The following is an 18,348-nucleotide window of genomic DNA, read 5'->3' as shown; positions in this document are numbered from 1 at the left end:
AGGTTTCGTACAATCATAATGTATGTGTGTATATTTTTCTTACACAAATAATTAGTGCTTTTGCAGGGATTTAATTACACAATTGGTTCAAGTACAACAACTTATTAATTAAAATGAATACTGAAATGAAAGGTTATATGACTCAGAAATCCCTATACATCACCTTAGCTTCTTGTCACATTATATTGGTTTACATTGACACACATACTGTAACTATAACATCACCATTTAGCCTACCAATACAGGATAGAAATTAGCTTTAAGCTGTTTATCAATTGGGAAAGGTACGGTGTATACAAGGTGTTCTAACATACTATAAGGTTGCATATATCTGAAGAAGCCAGGACACATTTATACTTAATATAATATATAAATATGAAATATATAATAAATATATACATATTTTATATTTGCATGGCTCTTTTGGTTTCTGAATCTGAACACTAAGGGGCAGATTTATCAAGGGTTGAATAGTTAATTAGAATTTTCGAGTTTCAAAATTCACACATTTGAATTTTAATCCCCTTATTCGATTGTATATTTGAATGTGAGATTTATCACACCTTGACCATGGAAACAGTCCTATTTCAAATATTCGCCACCTAAAACCTGCCAAGTTCATGTACAAATCAATAGCAGAGGTCTATTGAGCCTTTTGGGGATGTTAATAGCCTTTCTGACATTCAACTTTTTTTTCGGGAGAAAAATTTGATTCATACAAATCGAATACGAATTTTGAGCCTGAACCATTCAATCGAATATTAGCCATTCAATTTTTTTCTTAAATAACCTCGACGTCGAATTGTGAGTATATTCGAATTTTAAAAAATTCACATGAATTCAAAATTCGGCCTTTGATAAATGGGTCTCTAACAGTCGCCCACATCATATAGTGACAGAATGGACTAATTGAGGCCTAAAATAATATAGTTCAAACTATGGGGCAAATTCACCACTTCGCCAGGCGCAGATTCGCTACCACTACACTAATTCACGAAAATGCAAAGTTTCGTCTCTGTAGCCGAATGCTGGTGAAGTTTCGCATGCATAAATTCATCAGCATGAGGATTTCATAGCGAACTTTCACTAGCATTCATTTATGCCTAGCGAAACTTTGTTAGTACTCTTAGGGGCCCATTCACTTAGCTCGAGTGAAGGAATAGAGGAAAAATAGTTCTAGTTTCGAAGTGTTTTTTGGCTACTTCGACCATCGAATGGGCTACTTCGACCTTCGACTTCGAAACGAACAATTCGAACTAAAAATCGTTCGACTATTAATCATTCGATAGTCGAAGTAATGTCTCTTTAAAAAAAAACTTTGACCCCCTAGTTCGCCACCTAAAACCTACCGAGGCCAATGTTAGCCTATGGCTTCTTAACAATTTTTTGATCGAAGGATAACCCTTCGATCGATGGATTAAAATCCTTCGAATCGCCTTCGAACGAACGATTATTCCTTTGATCGAATGAATTGAGTTAAAGCCTTCGACTTCGATATTCGAAGTCGAAGGATTTTAATTCAGCAGTCGAATATCGAGGGTTAATTAACCCTCGATATTCGACCCTAGGTAAATTTGCCCCTAACACATAGGTCAATTTGTATAGCGAAAGAGGTAACATTCTGTAAAATTCGCACTTTAGTGAATTTGCGGAGTAACCATCATTCGCCTGAGCGAAAATTCGCCTGACAATAGGGTACAAAACTACACTAGCATTGGTCTCTTTCGCTAGCGAATTTTCCTCTACGACTGTTAGTAAATTGGCTATGTTCCTATGGATTGTATTTCTGGTGAATTATTGCTAGCAACGGCCACTTCGCCCTTTAGTAAATCTGCCACTCCACTATGATCTCTTATTTGTTTCTTATCTCTCTCCTTTCTTTTCAGTTGTTATTTTTACTGTTTATTTTTTGTGTAAAAAATGAAATAAAAGATAAAAAAAAGAAATATGGACAATAATAGTCTTCATGCATTGAAACTCACAGCCAGCATTTATTTCCACTCTGTCCATTAGCTGTAGTCCTTCATCCATTTGAAAGTAGCAATACAGTGCTGCAAAAGTCTTGTTGAAACTTCTGAAGTAAATTGAAGACTTGTTTTGCTGAACATCATTGTGATCTTTACTTGGGATGATATTTCGGTCCAGTTTCCAAATCACTTGGACATCCTGGTCCAAATCAGGGCAGAATTGTTTGCCAACAGCGCAGGATGCAAAGAAAGGGGAACCAAGCTGGACTGTGTGAGATTCTGTGGAAATGACTCCACACGTTTTGGCTGTCACACCTGTGAAGATGGGGTACAATTAGTAAACACACTGTGCCTCAAATGTAACATTAATTAAATACCTAGCCCTCTTGAATATCATTTAATGGAATTTCATAACACTGGTCAGACTTATGGGTATATTTATTAAAGAGTGAAGTTAATAGTGACGTTCCGCCACTAGAGTGAAATTCCGCCACTTCCCATTCATTTCTATAGGGTTTTTAAAGGCGTATTCATCAAAGGGTGAAATTTCACTTTCACCCATTGATAAATACTCCTTTCAAAATCCCATAGAAATGAATGGAGAGCTGCGGAATTTCACTCTAGTGGCAGAACTTCACTCTTTGATAAATTTACCCCTATAATCGGGTAGACATATGTAAACCACTTCCTTCATTCCTATGGCAAATATAGTAAGCAATGAATACCTTGCAATACAACTGTAAGTTTTAGAAAGTAGGATGAGCATACCACAATGTACACTGAAAATGGGAAATCTATTATTTCATTGCTACTGTAACTCAATTAACATAGTAGAACTGTACTTTCAGATGTGCATTTGACCTTACAGATACAGCATTCTTTTCCATCATTCTCATTTGACCCAATAGATTCAGACTGTGAAGGGGCTTTATGTCTAATGCTAGTAGTCTTTGTGATGTTGAAAGCACACATTTTAAAGTCAATTTACAGTATAAACTACAGTATATTAACTAAATAAATTACTGATTCCAAAAAAAGTAAAATAACTCTCCAAAAATGTCATTTGGACAGGACATGTTGTTTTAGCTATATGGAATAAAATCAAGTTTTAACCCAACTGGTTGGCTTCTGGAGGGCGTGCTCATTTTTGCTGTTGTCTATACCGCACTCCAAGCTACGGGTTTGGGGCACTGCACCTGAGCCATTTTGAGTGCGGTTTATCATTGTCTCACATATTCACTGCTGATGTATGTAGGTCGAGCCAGGATGTGATAGACCTGGGGGTTATACACCCAGATACAATCTTTTGCATCAGATGAGCCACATTTTGAAAATTTAGCTTTACGACTGGGATTGAGCCGCCTTTTTTAGTTTTTCTTGTGTCTCCAAAAATGCACCACTATAAATTGTTTCTTTTATTGAATAACTTGGCACTATAAGTTTTTATCTGACTTTTTGGGGAAATGTACCATTTCCATAGAGGCAAAATTGTACCCCTTTCATTGACCTGCTATACTTGGTACAGTCTGTGTGAGCTTTGTAGCCCCTTTACCTTTGGTTGCACCCAGGTAACTTATCTGAATGACGAGCAAATAATTGGCGTCCAAGTTGATGCCCATGTACCACCCCCTCATGAATATACCACTGCCGATTGCAAGAAGTGTTGTATTCCGCTTTGCACCATTTTTTGCATATTGTACCTTGCCCCACATTTCATAAGTAAGCAAGGCCACTTTCAAAATAAATTCTTACTATAATTTTGTTGCTGCCCATGGAACTGAGAATTGCCTCTGCTCTGGTTTAAATGCACACAGGGCTCTCTCTGGCATTTTAGTCACTTTTGTTTTCAATAAACCCCAAAAGTTAAAGCTAAAGCAGCCAAAACAGCCCCCACAAATTCACACTAACATGAACTGATGAGTGATAGTGCCAGCAATTGTTAGAGGATAAATGTCTTGAAAAGCATCTGCTTTTTTTGACAACCTGACAAGGCACAAAGGGGGTTATGTAATCAAAGTCACTAAGTTTGCCTAGGAGCAGTAACCCATAGCAACCAATCAGCAGGTAGCATTTACTGGTCACCTGTTTAAAGGCAAACATCTTTTTGTTGCTATGGGTTACTGCTCTGGGCAAACTTAGTAGCTTTTACTACATATAGGGGTTAGTCTTTTAAGCACCTATGCCATCAACCATGCTATAAGTACTAATCTCATACTGAAAACCTTCCTGTAGAAATTTCTCTTTCTCTGCTGTATTTTTTTCTTTTTACTTTCCACTGTTGGTGACTCTGTTTCCATCAATTTCCATAGATAACCAATCATTTGTAGGTTTCAATTTTCTTTGAGTGTTTATCTATAGTAATCAGGCAAATCAGCTGCTGTTGCTGTAATTTTATTTTATTTTTTAACTTGAAGATGTTTTGTTTGTCATCCGGCTTTCTCAATTTAGAATGACTTATACAAAGATCTTTCTGGAGTTAATTACCCTGGAATCTTTGTGCTCAAAAACTCAATAAATTAGAGTATTCAAGGTTTTTTAACCTATAACTCAATCAATTCAAGGCATTTGAGATTTTTCCCTAATTTTATCTGAGGTAGAAAAAAACCTCACAAAACTTACAAACTCAACCTTTGATGAATGCCCCTCTATTCAAACGTGTTTTTTTCCGTTTTCACACATATATGGCTTATTTAACCCCTCTTTTGTAGTTCTGAGAAATCCTTCATTAAAAACTATCAATATTCATCAAGCTAATGAAAAAACATGTGCAGAACCTGTACAGCTGTAACACTGCTAAGTTTCCATACTAAGATTCTTATGTATATTTTAAAAAAAAACTCCTGTATAATCTTCATGCCTAGTTTCCTCAAGCTCAACTATCTTGTACTATGTTGCCATGTAACTGCCAAATTAATATAATAATATAATTTTTTTTCTGTTGTAGCTTTATGTATCCAAATCCCTGTTCTGGCATTAGTTTTCATTCTTACCGTAGATTTTTGTTGAGTTTCTTTACATGATAAGTTCAATGAATATTTGTTTTTCAGCAGTTAATAGTTAGGGGCAGATTTACTAAGCTCAACAAAGAAGGACCGCTCCAGGTTCACTCTCCCTATTTGCAATCGGGTGCTCTGTCCGCAGCGTCCCCACTGCTAAAATCCAATTTAAACACCAAGAAAAGGGGACGGCACTCTGGTACAAGGAATATACTTTTATTCCAAGCTCATGTAAGGATCCAACGCCCTACGCGTTTCGGAAATCACTCCCTTAATCACATGCCTATGATTAATTAAGTATATTCCTTGTACCGGAGTGCCGTCCCCTTTTCTTAAAGCAGATTTACTAAGCTCGAGTGAAGAATTCAAATGAAAAAAAATTCGAATTTCGAAATATTTTTTTGGGTACTTCGACCATCAAATGGGTCAAATTCGATCGAATCGCATGATTCAAACGTTTCAAAGTAAAAATTGTTCGACCATTCGATAGTCGAAGTACTGTCTCTTTAAAAAATACTTTGACTTCATACTTCGCCACTTTAAACCTACCGAGCTGCAATGTTAGCCTATGGGGACCTTCCGCAGCACTTTTCTAAGCTTTTTTTGATCGAATAAAAATCCTTTGATCGATCGCTTGAAATCGTTTGAATCCTTCGATTTGCGCTAAATCCTTTGAATTCGATATTCGAATTCGAAGGATTTTACTTCGAGGGTCGAATTCGGAGGTTTATTAACCCTCAAAATTCGACCCTTGATAAATCTGCCCCTTAGTGTAAGTGGTATTGAGCAATGATTGGGCTGTGCTGAGAGTTATGTAAAAATTGTTACCACTTGTGAAGTGTAAGAAAAAAAAGGTGTGGTTGGTTGGAAATGGAAGAAATAAAACAAATGATGGCGGAAGAAATGGAAAAAAAGAATGGAAGACGTTCTACATTGTAGCTTGTTCCTGTAAACCTTGATAACTCAGCTACTCTCTTCAGCCTGTGGGATATCCTAAAAGACACATTCTTGCTGTTCATGGGAAGACATGCTACAGATATTCAAACCACAAATCATTTATAAAACTTTTTTTTAAACATCTTTTTATTAATGAACAGACAGGGAATATGTGTCACAGGCAGTATAGTTCCTTAGATTAGTTCCTTAGATAAGTGGCATAGCAGTTTTAAAATAGATAACAATTAGCATCCATAAATATTTTCAGTTTGTACTCTTACAATAGAGAAAAGCTTTGCCTTGGCTCATATACTTTAATGCAAGTTATAGAGAATATGGTACATTTTATGTATGAGAGGAGTATACTATCTCATTTGGAATATGTCACATTCAGCAAATACAATCTCCTTTCATACTGATTATGCTACAATGTATATTAATGGCTATTGTAGTACAACTGGTGAATCTTGGAGTATTTTTCTTTTTGTATACCAAGAAGTCCCCTGGAAGCACTTCACCAGCACTTGTCATTTTTTAATAGGTAGTGTTGTAATGTTGCTTTCCCATGTTTCAAAAATGTTTTAACCTGCATTTCTTTCTGCATAGAGGCTTCAATTCAATCCATGTATCAGTTTCCCCGCTCCCTCCTTTCCTTGGTATAATCGCATAGTTCAGTATTTCTCTTATAGTATTGAGAGATAGCTCCCTTGCTTACGCCTACACTCCTCAAGAATCTGTCTAACGGATTGTCCCAGTCTAAATCCGATAAGTACGTACAATTTGTATAAAACCTTTAACAATGGAGCATTCTTTGTAGATAATAAATAGATGACTTACCCCCAGACATGAGTAGAAGTAGTATTTCCACCAGCATAATTCCCCATTTTCTCCACATTGCTATAGCTCTTTTATCCCATTACCTGCAAGACATGTTAATAGTTCAGGAGAAGTAAAAATAAGCTCTGCAAAAACACATTGGTTCATTATTAAGGGGCAGATTTATCAAGGGTCGAATTTCGAAGTAGAAAAAACTTCGAAATTCGACCATCAATTAGAATCCTCCGACATTTGAAGTCGGAGGATTTTATACATCGTACGATTGTATTCCGATCATAGTACGATCGTACTTTGAATCTAACAATTTTCCCAAAAAATCCTTCGACTTAAAAAAACTTAGCAAAACACACATCGAATGGTCGAATAGTCGAACAATTTTACTTCGAATCGAAGGTCGAAATTGTAGTAGCCTATTTGACGGTCAAAGTATCCAAAAATTACTTCGAATTTTATTACTTAAAAAATTCCCTTGAATTCACTTCGACCCTTGATAAATCTGCCCCCAGATCTTCTTGTTGGAGGCACAGTTACAGACCAATAAAAACATAACTAAGCCACACAACTACATATTAATTAATCTTCATACACATCATATAAGATCATCATCAAGTCCTGACCAGTTATTTCCCTAGAAGACAGACTTTAAACCTTGTTTCATTTATACAGGTATGGGACATGTTATCCAGAATGCTTGGGACCAGGGCTTTTCCGGATAAGGGGTAATTCCATAATTTGGAACTCCATACCGTCATTTAAAGGAAAAATATACCCCCAGAATGAATACTTAACCAACATATAGTTTATATCATATTAAAGAATCTTACCAAGCTGAAATATATATAGTGAATAAAGTACCCCCTCTTGAAAAATATATGGATATTATAAGTTACCGAGTAGTTCCATGACCATATAAAACTCTGAGGTGAATTCTAATGAAGCAGGGATTTACATATAAGCTGTTTTATGCTATTTACATTGTTTGGGTGTATTGTTTTCTTTTAAACGTTAAATAAACCCAATAGGATTGTTTTCCAACCAAAAAAGATTACTTATCTCTTAGTTGATATCAAGTACATGGTACAGTTTTGTTATTACAGAGAAAAGGGAAATATATTTTAAAATTTTGAACTATTTAATAACAATGGAGTCTATAGGAGACTGCCTTCTTGTAATTCAGTTCTTTCTGGATAACGGATCCTATACCTGTATATAATTTCATAATAATTTTGCACACTTATTAGCATGACCTTTCTGTTTCTTGCTTATTCCACCTTACTCAGATGATCCCCATCTCTTTTGGAAACAACACTGTCTAGTTCTAGTATACATCATCAGTTTTTGCTCCTGTCCTTCCTGCAAAAGTTTTGGTACTAGAAATATTCTATGGCGGGAATGTAATATTGGTCGCTAACGCAAAAAATTGTTTGCTATGTGTTCACAATGTGAATAAATGTTCGCAAATTGAGTGAACAATTATGCTTTTGCGAACACTTTGCCCCTCACACGACAGTAGGACAGCGATTGCGGTCTTTATAATTTGGGATAGTGTGCAGTGTATGTAATAAAACTTCTTAATGAAAAAGTTGTTATGCTTGCTCCAAAAATTTACACCACCTTCAGTCATTTGTTAAAAGTTCCAATGTGCAATTAAGATTCGAAATGCAATTAAAACCTAATAAAGAATATTACATTGCATTGCGACATGCAAATTTTTAATTGCAAATTTGTTGTTTTTGCAAATGTTATTACATTTCCCCCTGTTTGAGCTGTATTCTTCTCTTTTTGAAGTTTTATAAATATTTGCACATTCAATACAGTACCTTGTACTTGCTGGTAACTAAGCTAGAATAAATTCATGTTGGTGGCAGAATAACTGAATCTTTTCTTATGTTTAAATGTTTTTAGTAGCATTATTGTATGGCATGGTATTATCAGGCATACCAGGTCAAGCATTCTAGGTAATCGATCCCATACATGTATATTATAATGGGTGGAAAGCAGCAGGTCAACCATTTCAGTTGAAATAATATGTATCAGCTATTTAACATGTATGGCAACAAATGACAATGAAATTAGAAAGGTGACATCATAGAACCCTTACAAATGTTGATATATAGCAAGACAATAGGTTAAGCTCAAGAGAGAAGCATTTTTACTAGAGAAGGGTGGCTAAAGTAGGGTGCATAAGCTGATCTTTGATTCACTAGCCTATTGGGTTCATTTAGTGTACATGATTTTCTAATAGACTTAAGGTCTCACTATCCGATATTTGGAAAACCCCAGATCCCAAGCATTCTGGATAATGGGTACGATACCTGTATTATCAGACCCAATTCCTTTCTGCCACTTGATTTTCAGCATTGAGCACAAAAGCCCAATATAAATTGAGGTAACTGGTAGTGGCATGTCCTCTGCAAAACTGATTTTATTAACTTATAACTGATTTTATTATAAGCTCAGGGTCCCTTTGGTTAGTACAGGTTTCTATTTTTTTTAAAAAAGAGATGCTGATACTGATCAAAGTAGCTGTAATAACAAAAATATGCGAAATCCAATTTTAGTTAAACATAGCAATATCAATAGAATTAGCAGCTCTACTTGAAAGCATTGTTTCTAGTAGCCCTTTTCAATTCTATTCTAACTCCTCTAGAAAGTTCCTTCTTCACCAGTGTCCTCTGTAGAATATCAGTCTTCGCCAGTCACAATTTGTTCAAAGTGATTGCTACACTTCAATTTCCCATACTATGGGGCCCATTTATTAAACTTCAAACGTTTTTGGTTGAGTTTTTAAAGAGAAAAACTCAAATGTTTAGAGGAAAAAAAAACTTGAATTTTTAGAGATTCATTATACCCCAAAGCTGCTAAAAACCCAAATCCGAAACTACTCCATCTCAAACCTGTCGAGGTCATGTAGAAGTCAGTGTCAGATGTTCCTGAAGTTGTTTATTGACATCATTATCTGCACTGAATAATCCGATTAAGTCAAGTAAAGTCAAGTTTTTCACATCGCAATTCATTAAAGTCAAGTTTTTAGAGCGTGAATCGTACGAATTGCCGGACAAATTTGTTGCATCGTTTTTTGGCTCCGACTTTTTTTATTATAATTATCAAATTATTGATAAATGAGTTCAGGTTGTGGATGAAATTTTGGTCAACTGTTTTAATTAAAAAATTATATTAATTCCCCCCTATAGGCTCAACTAAGCATTAAACAAGCATCTAAGACCTGAATTTTATATTTTCTACCGAAAACAACATACAATACTACACAACTAGAAAGACATATGGGGTAATACAAGGGGAAGATGTGCAGGACCATAAGGGGTGCAAGAACTCATGCTCTCTAAACTATGAGACAAAATACAGAGACAAGCTTTGTGCTCCACAATAATTTTTTTTAATAAAATTGGAATTTCAAAAAATCGTGAATTTTCCGGAATTTATTAAACCCTGAGGATGGAAAAGTCAGAATCTGAAAATCCGGCATCTCAGACCTGTCGAGGTTGCATATAAGTCAATGGAGAAGTCCCAATGATTTTTTGATGTTTCATGCAATACCCCAAAATGTTCAGAGTTGTCAGGTGAAAATTCCAAAAAAATCGTGAAAATTAGATGAAAAAATCCAAATAAAAATCGTGAAAATCAGATTTTATTTTCAGACAAAGCAAATTTTCAGTAAAATGTAATAATAAATAAGGGTAAAAAACCCAAACTGATTTGATTAGAGTTTGTAGCAGAAAATACTGAAATTAATTCGGACATTGATAAATAACCCCCTATCCGTTGGTCTAGTGTTTCTCATATTTCTCATAATTTTAATTGAAGACCAATATTGTTTAAAAAGGGGAAGTTCACCAAATTATAAATTGATAATTCAGTTAAACTGTTATTTTTTTTTTTTTTAAGTTTAAAGGTGTTTTAGATTCCACATTATAGATCCTATACCTGTAAATTGAAAGCACAAAAAAAAGACAAAACGAAAACTTGAGGCTACCCTTAATTCCACAGAACTAGGGGTAACACACCCTACTTCCCCCATGATTCCGGAGAAGCAGACAGTGTGTCTTGATGGATAAATACATCGTCACTATTCATCAATTTTCCAAGTTAAAGCAAGTCAGTGCAGCCTGCCATAACCAAGAGTAGTTGGGTGTGGTAAAGTAAGGAGTTTATTCAGGGTGACCTGGGTGTGATTCTACTGCAATTCTTTTGAACTTGGGCAAGTGCATTAACATCTGCTTTCCATATAGGCCAAACTTGGAATGAACTGTAAGTACAATATTTGCACCCTTATAGCACTACTTACATATAAACACACAGTATATATTTCAAATAATATACTAAAAGAACAGACAGCAGTGCTGTATTTGGGTCCAGGGCTAACCTAAGATTACCCCCTTCAATCACATGCAGTATATTAAGTGAGGCGTACAATTATTATTGTAGTATTTACCTTATCTTTATTTTCAGACCCTCTTCCATTAATATTCCAGTGTCTTGTTCAAACCACTGCATGGTTCCTAACGTAAACAAGACCAAAGCAGCCAGGCAGCTTCTGAAATCTCCAACTGAAGAGCTCAGAATATTTTCTATGTCATACTCAAGGACTTATTTACTAAAACTCAAATTAAACAGATTTTTTTATGAAAACAAAGCCAACCAAACTCCCTTCCACAAATTGAACTCATTTATGAATAATTGTTCTCGAATGAATTGGAGCGACAAAATGTTGCAATGAAATAGAGCATCAATTCGTATCATATGATTTGAAAACTCAACTAATATCAACTTTTCGCTTTCAAACCCTGACTTTTTCGGATTATCCATCATGGATCACAATGTCACTAAACAACTTCAGGGACATCTGCCATTGACTTTTACAGTACATGACCTCGACAGGTTTGAGATGGTGTATTTTCCGTTTTTTTGCATCTTCGGGTATGATAAATCTCTAAAAATGTCATTTTCAAAGAGATATACCGTTAACCCTAACAATAATATGCTGATAATCGCATTCAGGCTGGATATTTAACACAGTCAGTAATAAAAAGGAAGTTTGATGTCATTATTGTAAAATGTTTATGAATTCAGGTAGGGCACCTCTTATCCAGAATGCTTTGCCAGATAAGGGGTCATCTTGTAATTTGGTTCTCCATACCTTAAGTCTACTAAAAGATAACTTAGAATTGATATAAACCTGATAGGACTGTTTTGCCTAAAATAAGGATTCATTATATCTTAGTTGGATCAAGTACAAGGTACTGTACGTATATATATATATATATATATATATATATATATATATATATATATATTGGCACATATTTATATTTATGATAACACAGTCACAGAAGACATATAATAATTCCCTAATTAAAGAAGAGTGATAACTCCTAATGAAATTGAGTAACATAACCTGGTATATATTTCCTGCTTAGCTGTCATTGGTGTAGTCCCTATTTCTCATCAGAAGAACTATTTCCCTGTTTGCTGTCACCTGCGTATGTGAGGAAATGGATTGTGATTTATTCATTAGAATCTGCGGAAAGAGATTTGAAGGATTAATTGTCAGTCTCATGTTTAGTAATTGCTTGATTGCCTAAGAATCAAATATCAAAATGACCTTTTAATAACGGGTTTCAAATATTCATTGTGTGAATCAAGGTTTAATTATGCAATATTTTTATATTTGTTCTGTGGTTAATAAACTCTTCCTATTTATAATCTCTTCCTACTCCTATCCTCAGATTTTGAATTTAGGAACTGACAGGACCCTATGTTTCTCTTCCTAACCATAGAGTAGCTCCTCACTCATGGTAGGCAGGAACACATAAGGATGATGGGAGGAACTGACATCACATATGAGGAAGGGAATAGGAGGGTTTTACAAACAAGGAAGTATAGAACCTGCCATATAGCTTAAGTCACTAGGTGGCAGCATAATAATGGGTAAACATATGAGCATGAAACATATACATTTTAAACATAATAAAACAATTAACTGCTGGGACAGCACACTGTGCTGAGGTTCTGTTGGGTAAATAAATGGTTTAATCACTCATTATCACATCAAAGCATTAGGAATAATATGATGTGACCTAATACAAAAATCTGCATTAAGTTCATATATGGCACAGTTTAAGGGATGGTTCACCTTTAAGTTAACGTTTAGTACCTTAGAGAATAGCTAATTCAACTTTTCAAGTGGCCCTCATTTTTTATTTTTTTCAGTTTTTAGATTTGCCTTCTTCCTCTGGTGTTTTGCAGGTTTCAAATAGGGGTCACTGACCCCATCTAAAAACAAATGCTCGGTAAGGCAACACATGGGGAGTGCAGCACTGATACTTTAGTTTGGCATGTGTCGTGAGTTTGCAGGTGGTTTGCATGCTCAGCGGTTAGCCTGAGTAGTCATAAGTTCCCCAACAACAATACCAATAATTGCAGTGTTGGATCAGTCCACTATAGTTCTGCCCTCCTAGTGCCAAGAAATTTCTGTGCCTTGCTTTGTAGAACCAGGGAAATCGTGGTCAGACAAAATATTATCGAGGAGTTCTTCTAAGAGACAAAACAGCTTTTGCAAATCACCATGATTAGAAAATGAGGAGAAAGCACACTAGGGGGTATATTTATCAAAGAGTGAAGTTAGAGATCACCACAGTCTGCTAGAGTGAAATACTGCCTCTCTCCATTCATTTCTATGGGATTTTTAAAGGCGTATTTATCAAAGGCTGAACTTTCACTTTAACCCTTTGATAAATACACCTTTAAAAATCCCATAGAAATGAATGGAGAGAGGTGGTATTTCACTCTAGTGGACTGTGGTTATCTCTAACTTCACTCTTTGATAAATATACCCCTAGGGATCAATTGTCTATGGAGTATATTTATTAAAGAGTGAAGTTAGAGATCACCACAGTCCACTAGAGTGAAATGTCGCCTCTCTCCATTCATTTCTATGGGATTTTTAAAGGCGTATTTATCGAAGGGTGAAAGTTCACCATTTGATACAATAAATACACCTTTAAAAATCCCATAAAAATGAATAGATAGAGGCAGCATTTTACTCTACCGGACTGTGGTGATCTCTAACTTCACTCTTTGATAAATATATCCCTCTGTGTTCATGCCTTTAACAAAGTGAACAGAGCAGGACAGAGGCACAAAGTAGCTGGATTTTTTTCTTGCAACAGTGCACCTGCCTCTCCTCCAGAACAGAGCACAAAGATCGATGTCTTCCCTGTATGCAGCATTGCATGTAGAATCGGCAGTAACGGAACTAGGTGGGGGCGGGCCCTGGTGCGGGCCGTGCAGCCGAGCTCCCCCCCCACCTCGTCTGTGCGCATTTTCTATGCGGCTGCAGCCAACTCCAGCCCGCTGTAGCACGCATGATCTGCTGGAGGGGGCCCTGCGGGGGTGCGAGCCCTGGCCCAGTTGCACCCCCTGCTCCCCCAGTAGTTACTCCACTGAGAATCGGTGGCACACGGATGGGATATAGGCAGCCTTTCACATGTCCTTTGTTTTACACATTATTTATAATATACAAAGGAAAGAGTGCAAGGTACCCTTAGTGCAGGTATTATCATAGGGCTCCCTTGCATGTGTAAGTACTACACTCTACTTATTGAACCATCTATACCCTAAGGCAGTGATCCCTAACCAGTAGCTCCCGAGCAACATGTTGCTCTCCAACCCCTTGGATGTTGCTCCCAGTGGCCTCAAAGCAGGTGCTTATTTTTGAATTCCAGGCTTTGAGGCAAGTTTTGGTTGTATAAAACCCAGGAGCACTGCCAAACAGAGCCTCAATGTAGGTGGACAATCCTCATAGGGGCTACCAAAGTTTTAGTAGCCTTAAAAGAAAGGCTGGAGACACTTGGGGGTGCCAAACGTTAGGCACCCCCAAATGATTGTAGCGACTTACCAAAAACCCAGGCTCCTATCGGGAGAAATCTGCACTGGCCCCGGGTTATAGGAGCGAGCACCATGGAGAGATCTACTTCCGTCTTCGCGCAGCTGCACATGCGCATCAGAACTAAAAGCCGAACTTTAACTTTAAAGTCGGCTTTTTCGTTCAAATGCGCATGCGTCAGTCCGGGGAAATGCGCAGCTGCGCGAAGACGGAAGTAGATATCTCCGTGGTGCTCGCTCCTATAACCCGGGGCCGGTGCAGATTTCTCCTGATAGGAGCAACTGCCCTGGGTTTTTGGTAAGTTGCTACAATCACTTGGGGGTGCCTAATGTTTGGCACCCCCAAGTGTCTCCAGCCTCTCCTTCTCCTTTAAAGAGTGGTTTCATATGTTATAGAATGCTATAGAATGACTAATTTTAAGAAGATTTTCAGGTTTTTAATTATTTGCCTTCTACTTCTGACTCTTTTCAGCTTTCAAATGAAAAACAAATGCTAAATGGGGGCTACAATTATTGTTAATTTTTACTTTTGTTATTCATCTTTCTTCCATTCATATTTCAGTAACTTGTTCAAATCAGTGCCTAGTTGCTAGGGTAGTTTGAACCCTAGCAATCATATCACTGCTGAAATTGCAAACTGGAGCGCTGCTGAATAAAAAGCTACATAACTCAAAAACCAAAATTACAAAAAATAAAAAAATAATTGCAAATTTTCTCAGCATATCACTCTCTGTATCATGCCAAAAGTGTATTCAAAGGTGAGCAACCCACTCAAATCCTTGTGCTCCACATTATGGCAAGACTAATTATACATAAGAACCCAGGTTTAAAGCATTCTGGATAAAAGAATAAACTTTAGGATGCCTATAAATCATGAAGCAGAATTATACTGCTTGCAAATTCAGCAAGTCAGCCATGTATGTCCTGCCCAACCTGACAGCAATGAGAGAAAATATTGTAATAAAACAAATGAATCATCCATCCCACAGACTGAGCACACAGGTCTATACAAGTAGCAATAAAACATATGTCATGACGTTAAAAGAATTCAGTATTTTGCCTTTGGGTACATGAAGCATAAAAGGATAACTAAACTATAAAAATTAATATGGTTAAAAATGGCACATTTGACATACTGAACTAATTGCACCAGCCTAAAGTTTCAGCTTGTCAATAGCAGCAATGATCCAGGACTTCAAACTTGTCACAGGGGGGTCACCATTTTGGTAAGTGTCTGCGACACTCACATGCTCAGTGAGCAGCTGTTGAGAAGCTAAGATTAGGGGTCATCGCAAAAAGAAAATGAGGTTTGTCTGTTATATAAGCTGATGCTACAAGGCTGATAATTAATTTCTGGTACTAATTGCACTGGTTTCTGAGCTGACGTAGTAATTATTAAGTACTAATCAGCCTTATATTTTGTATATATAGTATAGCTCAGCTAGTGACACCAGCACAGAGCAAGTGCAGTGGCCTTGCCACAACTCTGAGTCTGTATCTTCCCTGCTAAAGGACTGTGATTACCTTGGGCTGGTATAGAAATCCAAAACATAATGTACAACATTTCTAGCCTACTTCTTTAGTTAGGCTTTAGTTCTTCTTTAAAACTAAACAATTTGATAGCTGTAGTGGGCAAATGCACTAAGTATATCCAAAAAAGCATTGTTATAATTTTTTGTTAGAGTATTAAAAATATAACCGAACTACAGTTCCCAGAATCCTCTAATACAAGCTCACAGAATACTGGAGATTGTACTGCATTCAAGAAACTCTAAGAAATCTATACAAAACGATATGAGCTGCAAATTTGATTTAGAATTGTTATGTCTCAAATGAATACATGACAAGGCAAGTCAAGTAAACATCCTTTCGAGGAAAGCAAGAAATGCAATAAAGTTAATATCCTGTTTCTGTTGCCTTGGCAGCATTGCAGTTTGAAAATCAGAACTAAATGGTTGAAAGATCTTAGCATGATTTACTGATATCTTCATATATCTAGAATTAAAATTAAATGTACTTCCTCCTCCACAACACGCAACCCAATGCTTCAGCCATGCCTTGCCTTGCCAACTGCAATTCATTCTGTGCCTTAATTAGCTGCACCAGTGCCCAGGAATTTAGAAAAGCTGTCGGTTCATATGCCCAAGCTGCAAAACTTTAGCTTTTGCTTGAGGATGCTGATAGTTGTAGTTCAACAACTAGAAGCTCACAAGCTGTTCACCACTCCTATTTTAACAATAACAACATATGGTTTGAGAAACTGCCTCATGAGCTAACAATCTAGCCATACGATATATGCAGAAAACCTAAGGATAGAATTGGTCTAATTCAAAAAAAGAAAATACATTTGTGTTATACAATGAGTACTAAACTTGGGTTGCATTTGCAAGGCTACAGGCTAATTTTCAGAAAATTGCAGAAATTGCAGCAGTGCAGTCGCCAGTAGCAACCAATCAGATCTTTGCTGGTACTTTTGAACTAATCCTAGACTGATCAAAAATAATTTCTGATTGGCTGCTACTGTTAATTGCGCTGCTGCATGCTGGCACTTCTGTCAGTGAATTGGCTGCAGTGCTCTGCCATTGACATCAGTTCATTTATTCATTTCTTTATTCATTTCAGGAAAAGTAGCAATAAGACTCCAAAAAGAAAGAAAATTTGTTCTGTGCTAAAAAAAAACAGCTCTAGTAATTTTACACATGAATATAATGTAATTCCAACATGTCCTTCCAAATAATAACTCCTTTATATTTGTATGAATATCTATTTAATTCATCTAAAATTTTAAAATCGCACAAAATGAAAAGTAACAGCCTAAAATAACACAACAAGACTTTTAAGTGCATAGTATGTAAATTTAAATGAAAGGAAAGAGTCCCTTCCTGAACAGAAATAATTCAGAAGTAGGCAATATCCAACATACTCTCTAAAAAATAAAATGCTGATCATATTTTCCCTGTTTGATGCCTAAAGGGGAATAGTTTGTGGGGTAGTTCTCACCTTGCCGCTGACGGTTGGCTGCTGGTTCCTGCACTCTGCTCGATGTTGTTTGCCAGCTGCAGTTCCCAGTAGAATGATGCCGTTACTGTCTCTCCAACCCACTGGAAATTGCAAAACACTTCCCTGAACATTGAACAGGCATGAGAGCTGGAGGAGGGGAGAAGTGACACAGACACCTAGAATTGTGACAAAGGGGATAACCTTCCACTAGCAAAAAAAAAAGCCCTGATACTATCACTTGTATAAAAGTTTATTTTGACTGTGTTAATATTCAACAGAACTAGTGTTTTCTTAGATTAGTGCACCATCCCCAACGGTGCCATATTACACTGTAAAAACGTGAAAATATATGCCTTGTGCAGGGTTTAGCGCCGATTGTAACATATTAAGTGTACTCCTTACTGCTACTATTAATTGAGATACAGCGCAAAGTGCACCCTGAGATATCACGGGCAGTGTTTCATTTCCCAAGGTGCCTATGCAAGAGCACTGTGGGGCTTAAAGGGGTGGTTCACCTTTAAGTTAACTTATAGTATGTTATAGAATGGCCCCATCTAAAAACCAGATGCTCTGTTGGGCTACAAATTTACTGTTAGTACTACATTTTATTACTCATCTTTCTATTTAACCCCTCTCCTATTCACATTCCAGTCTTTTATTCAAATCAATGCATGGTTAGTAGGGTAATTTGGACCCTAGCAACCAGG

The 18,348-nt window shown here is 36.6% G+C and overlaps 1 protein-coding gene across 2 annotated transcripts in view; it reads right to left on the bottom strand.

The window, feature by feature from the left end:
• Positions 1-17,726, bottom strand: part of csf3r.L (colony stimulating factor 3 receptor L homeolog) — a 35,450-nt gene extending 17,724 nt beyond the window's left edge. Inside the window, exons 1-4 of one of the 2 annotated variants that reach the window (XM_041581904.1) lie at positions 17,642-17,700; positions 12,234-12,275; positions 6,737-6,819; positions 1,983-2,282 (exon numbers count right to left, since the gene is read on the bottom strand). In XM_041581904.1, the coding sequence (XP_041437838.1) occupies positions 1,983-2,282; positions 6,737-6,794 (358 nt within the window). In that variant the 5' untranslated portion in view covers positions 6,795-6,819; positions 12,234-12,275; positions 17,642-17,700. Of the gene's footprint in view, positions 1-1,982; positions 2,283-6,736; positions 6,820-12,233; positions 12,276-17,641 lie in introns of both variants that reach the window. The other variant, XM_041581903.1, reaches the window with a different exon arrangement.
• Between the last annotated feature and the right edge of the window lie 622 nt (positions 17,727-18,348).

The sequence above is a fragment of the Xenopus laevis genome, chromosome 2L (assembly GCF_017654675.1).
Source record: "Xenopus laevis strain J_2021 chromosome 2L, Xenopus_laevis_v10.1, whole genome shotgun sequence".
In the NCBI taxonomy this organism is placed as follows: Eukaryota; Metazoa; Chordata; class Amphibia; order Anura; family Pipidae; genus Xenopus; species Xenopus laevis.
Note: the sequence above shows the minus strand (reverse complement) of the source record. Positions and strands in the feature narration are given on the sequence as shown.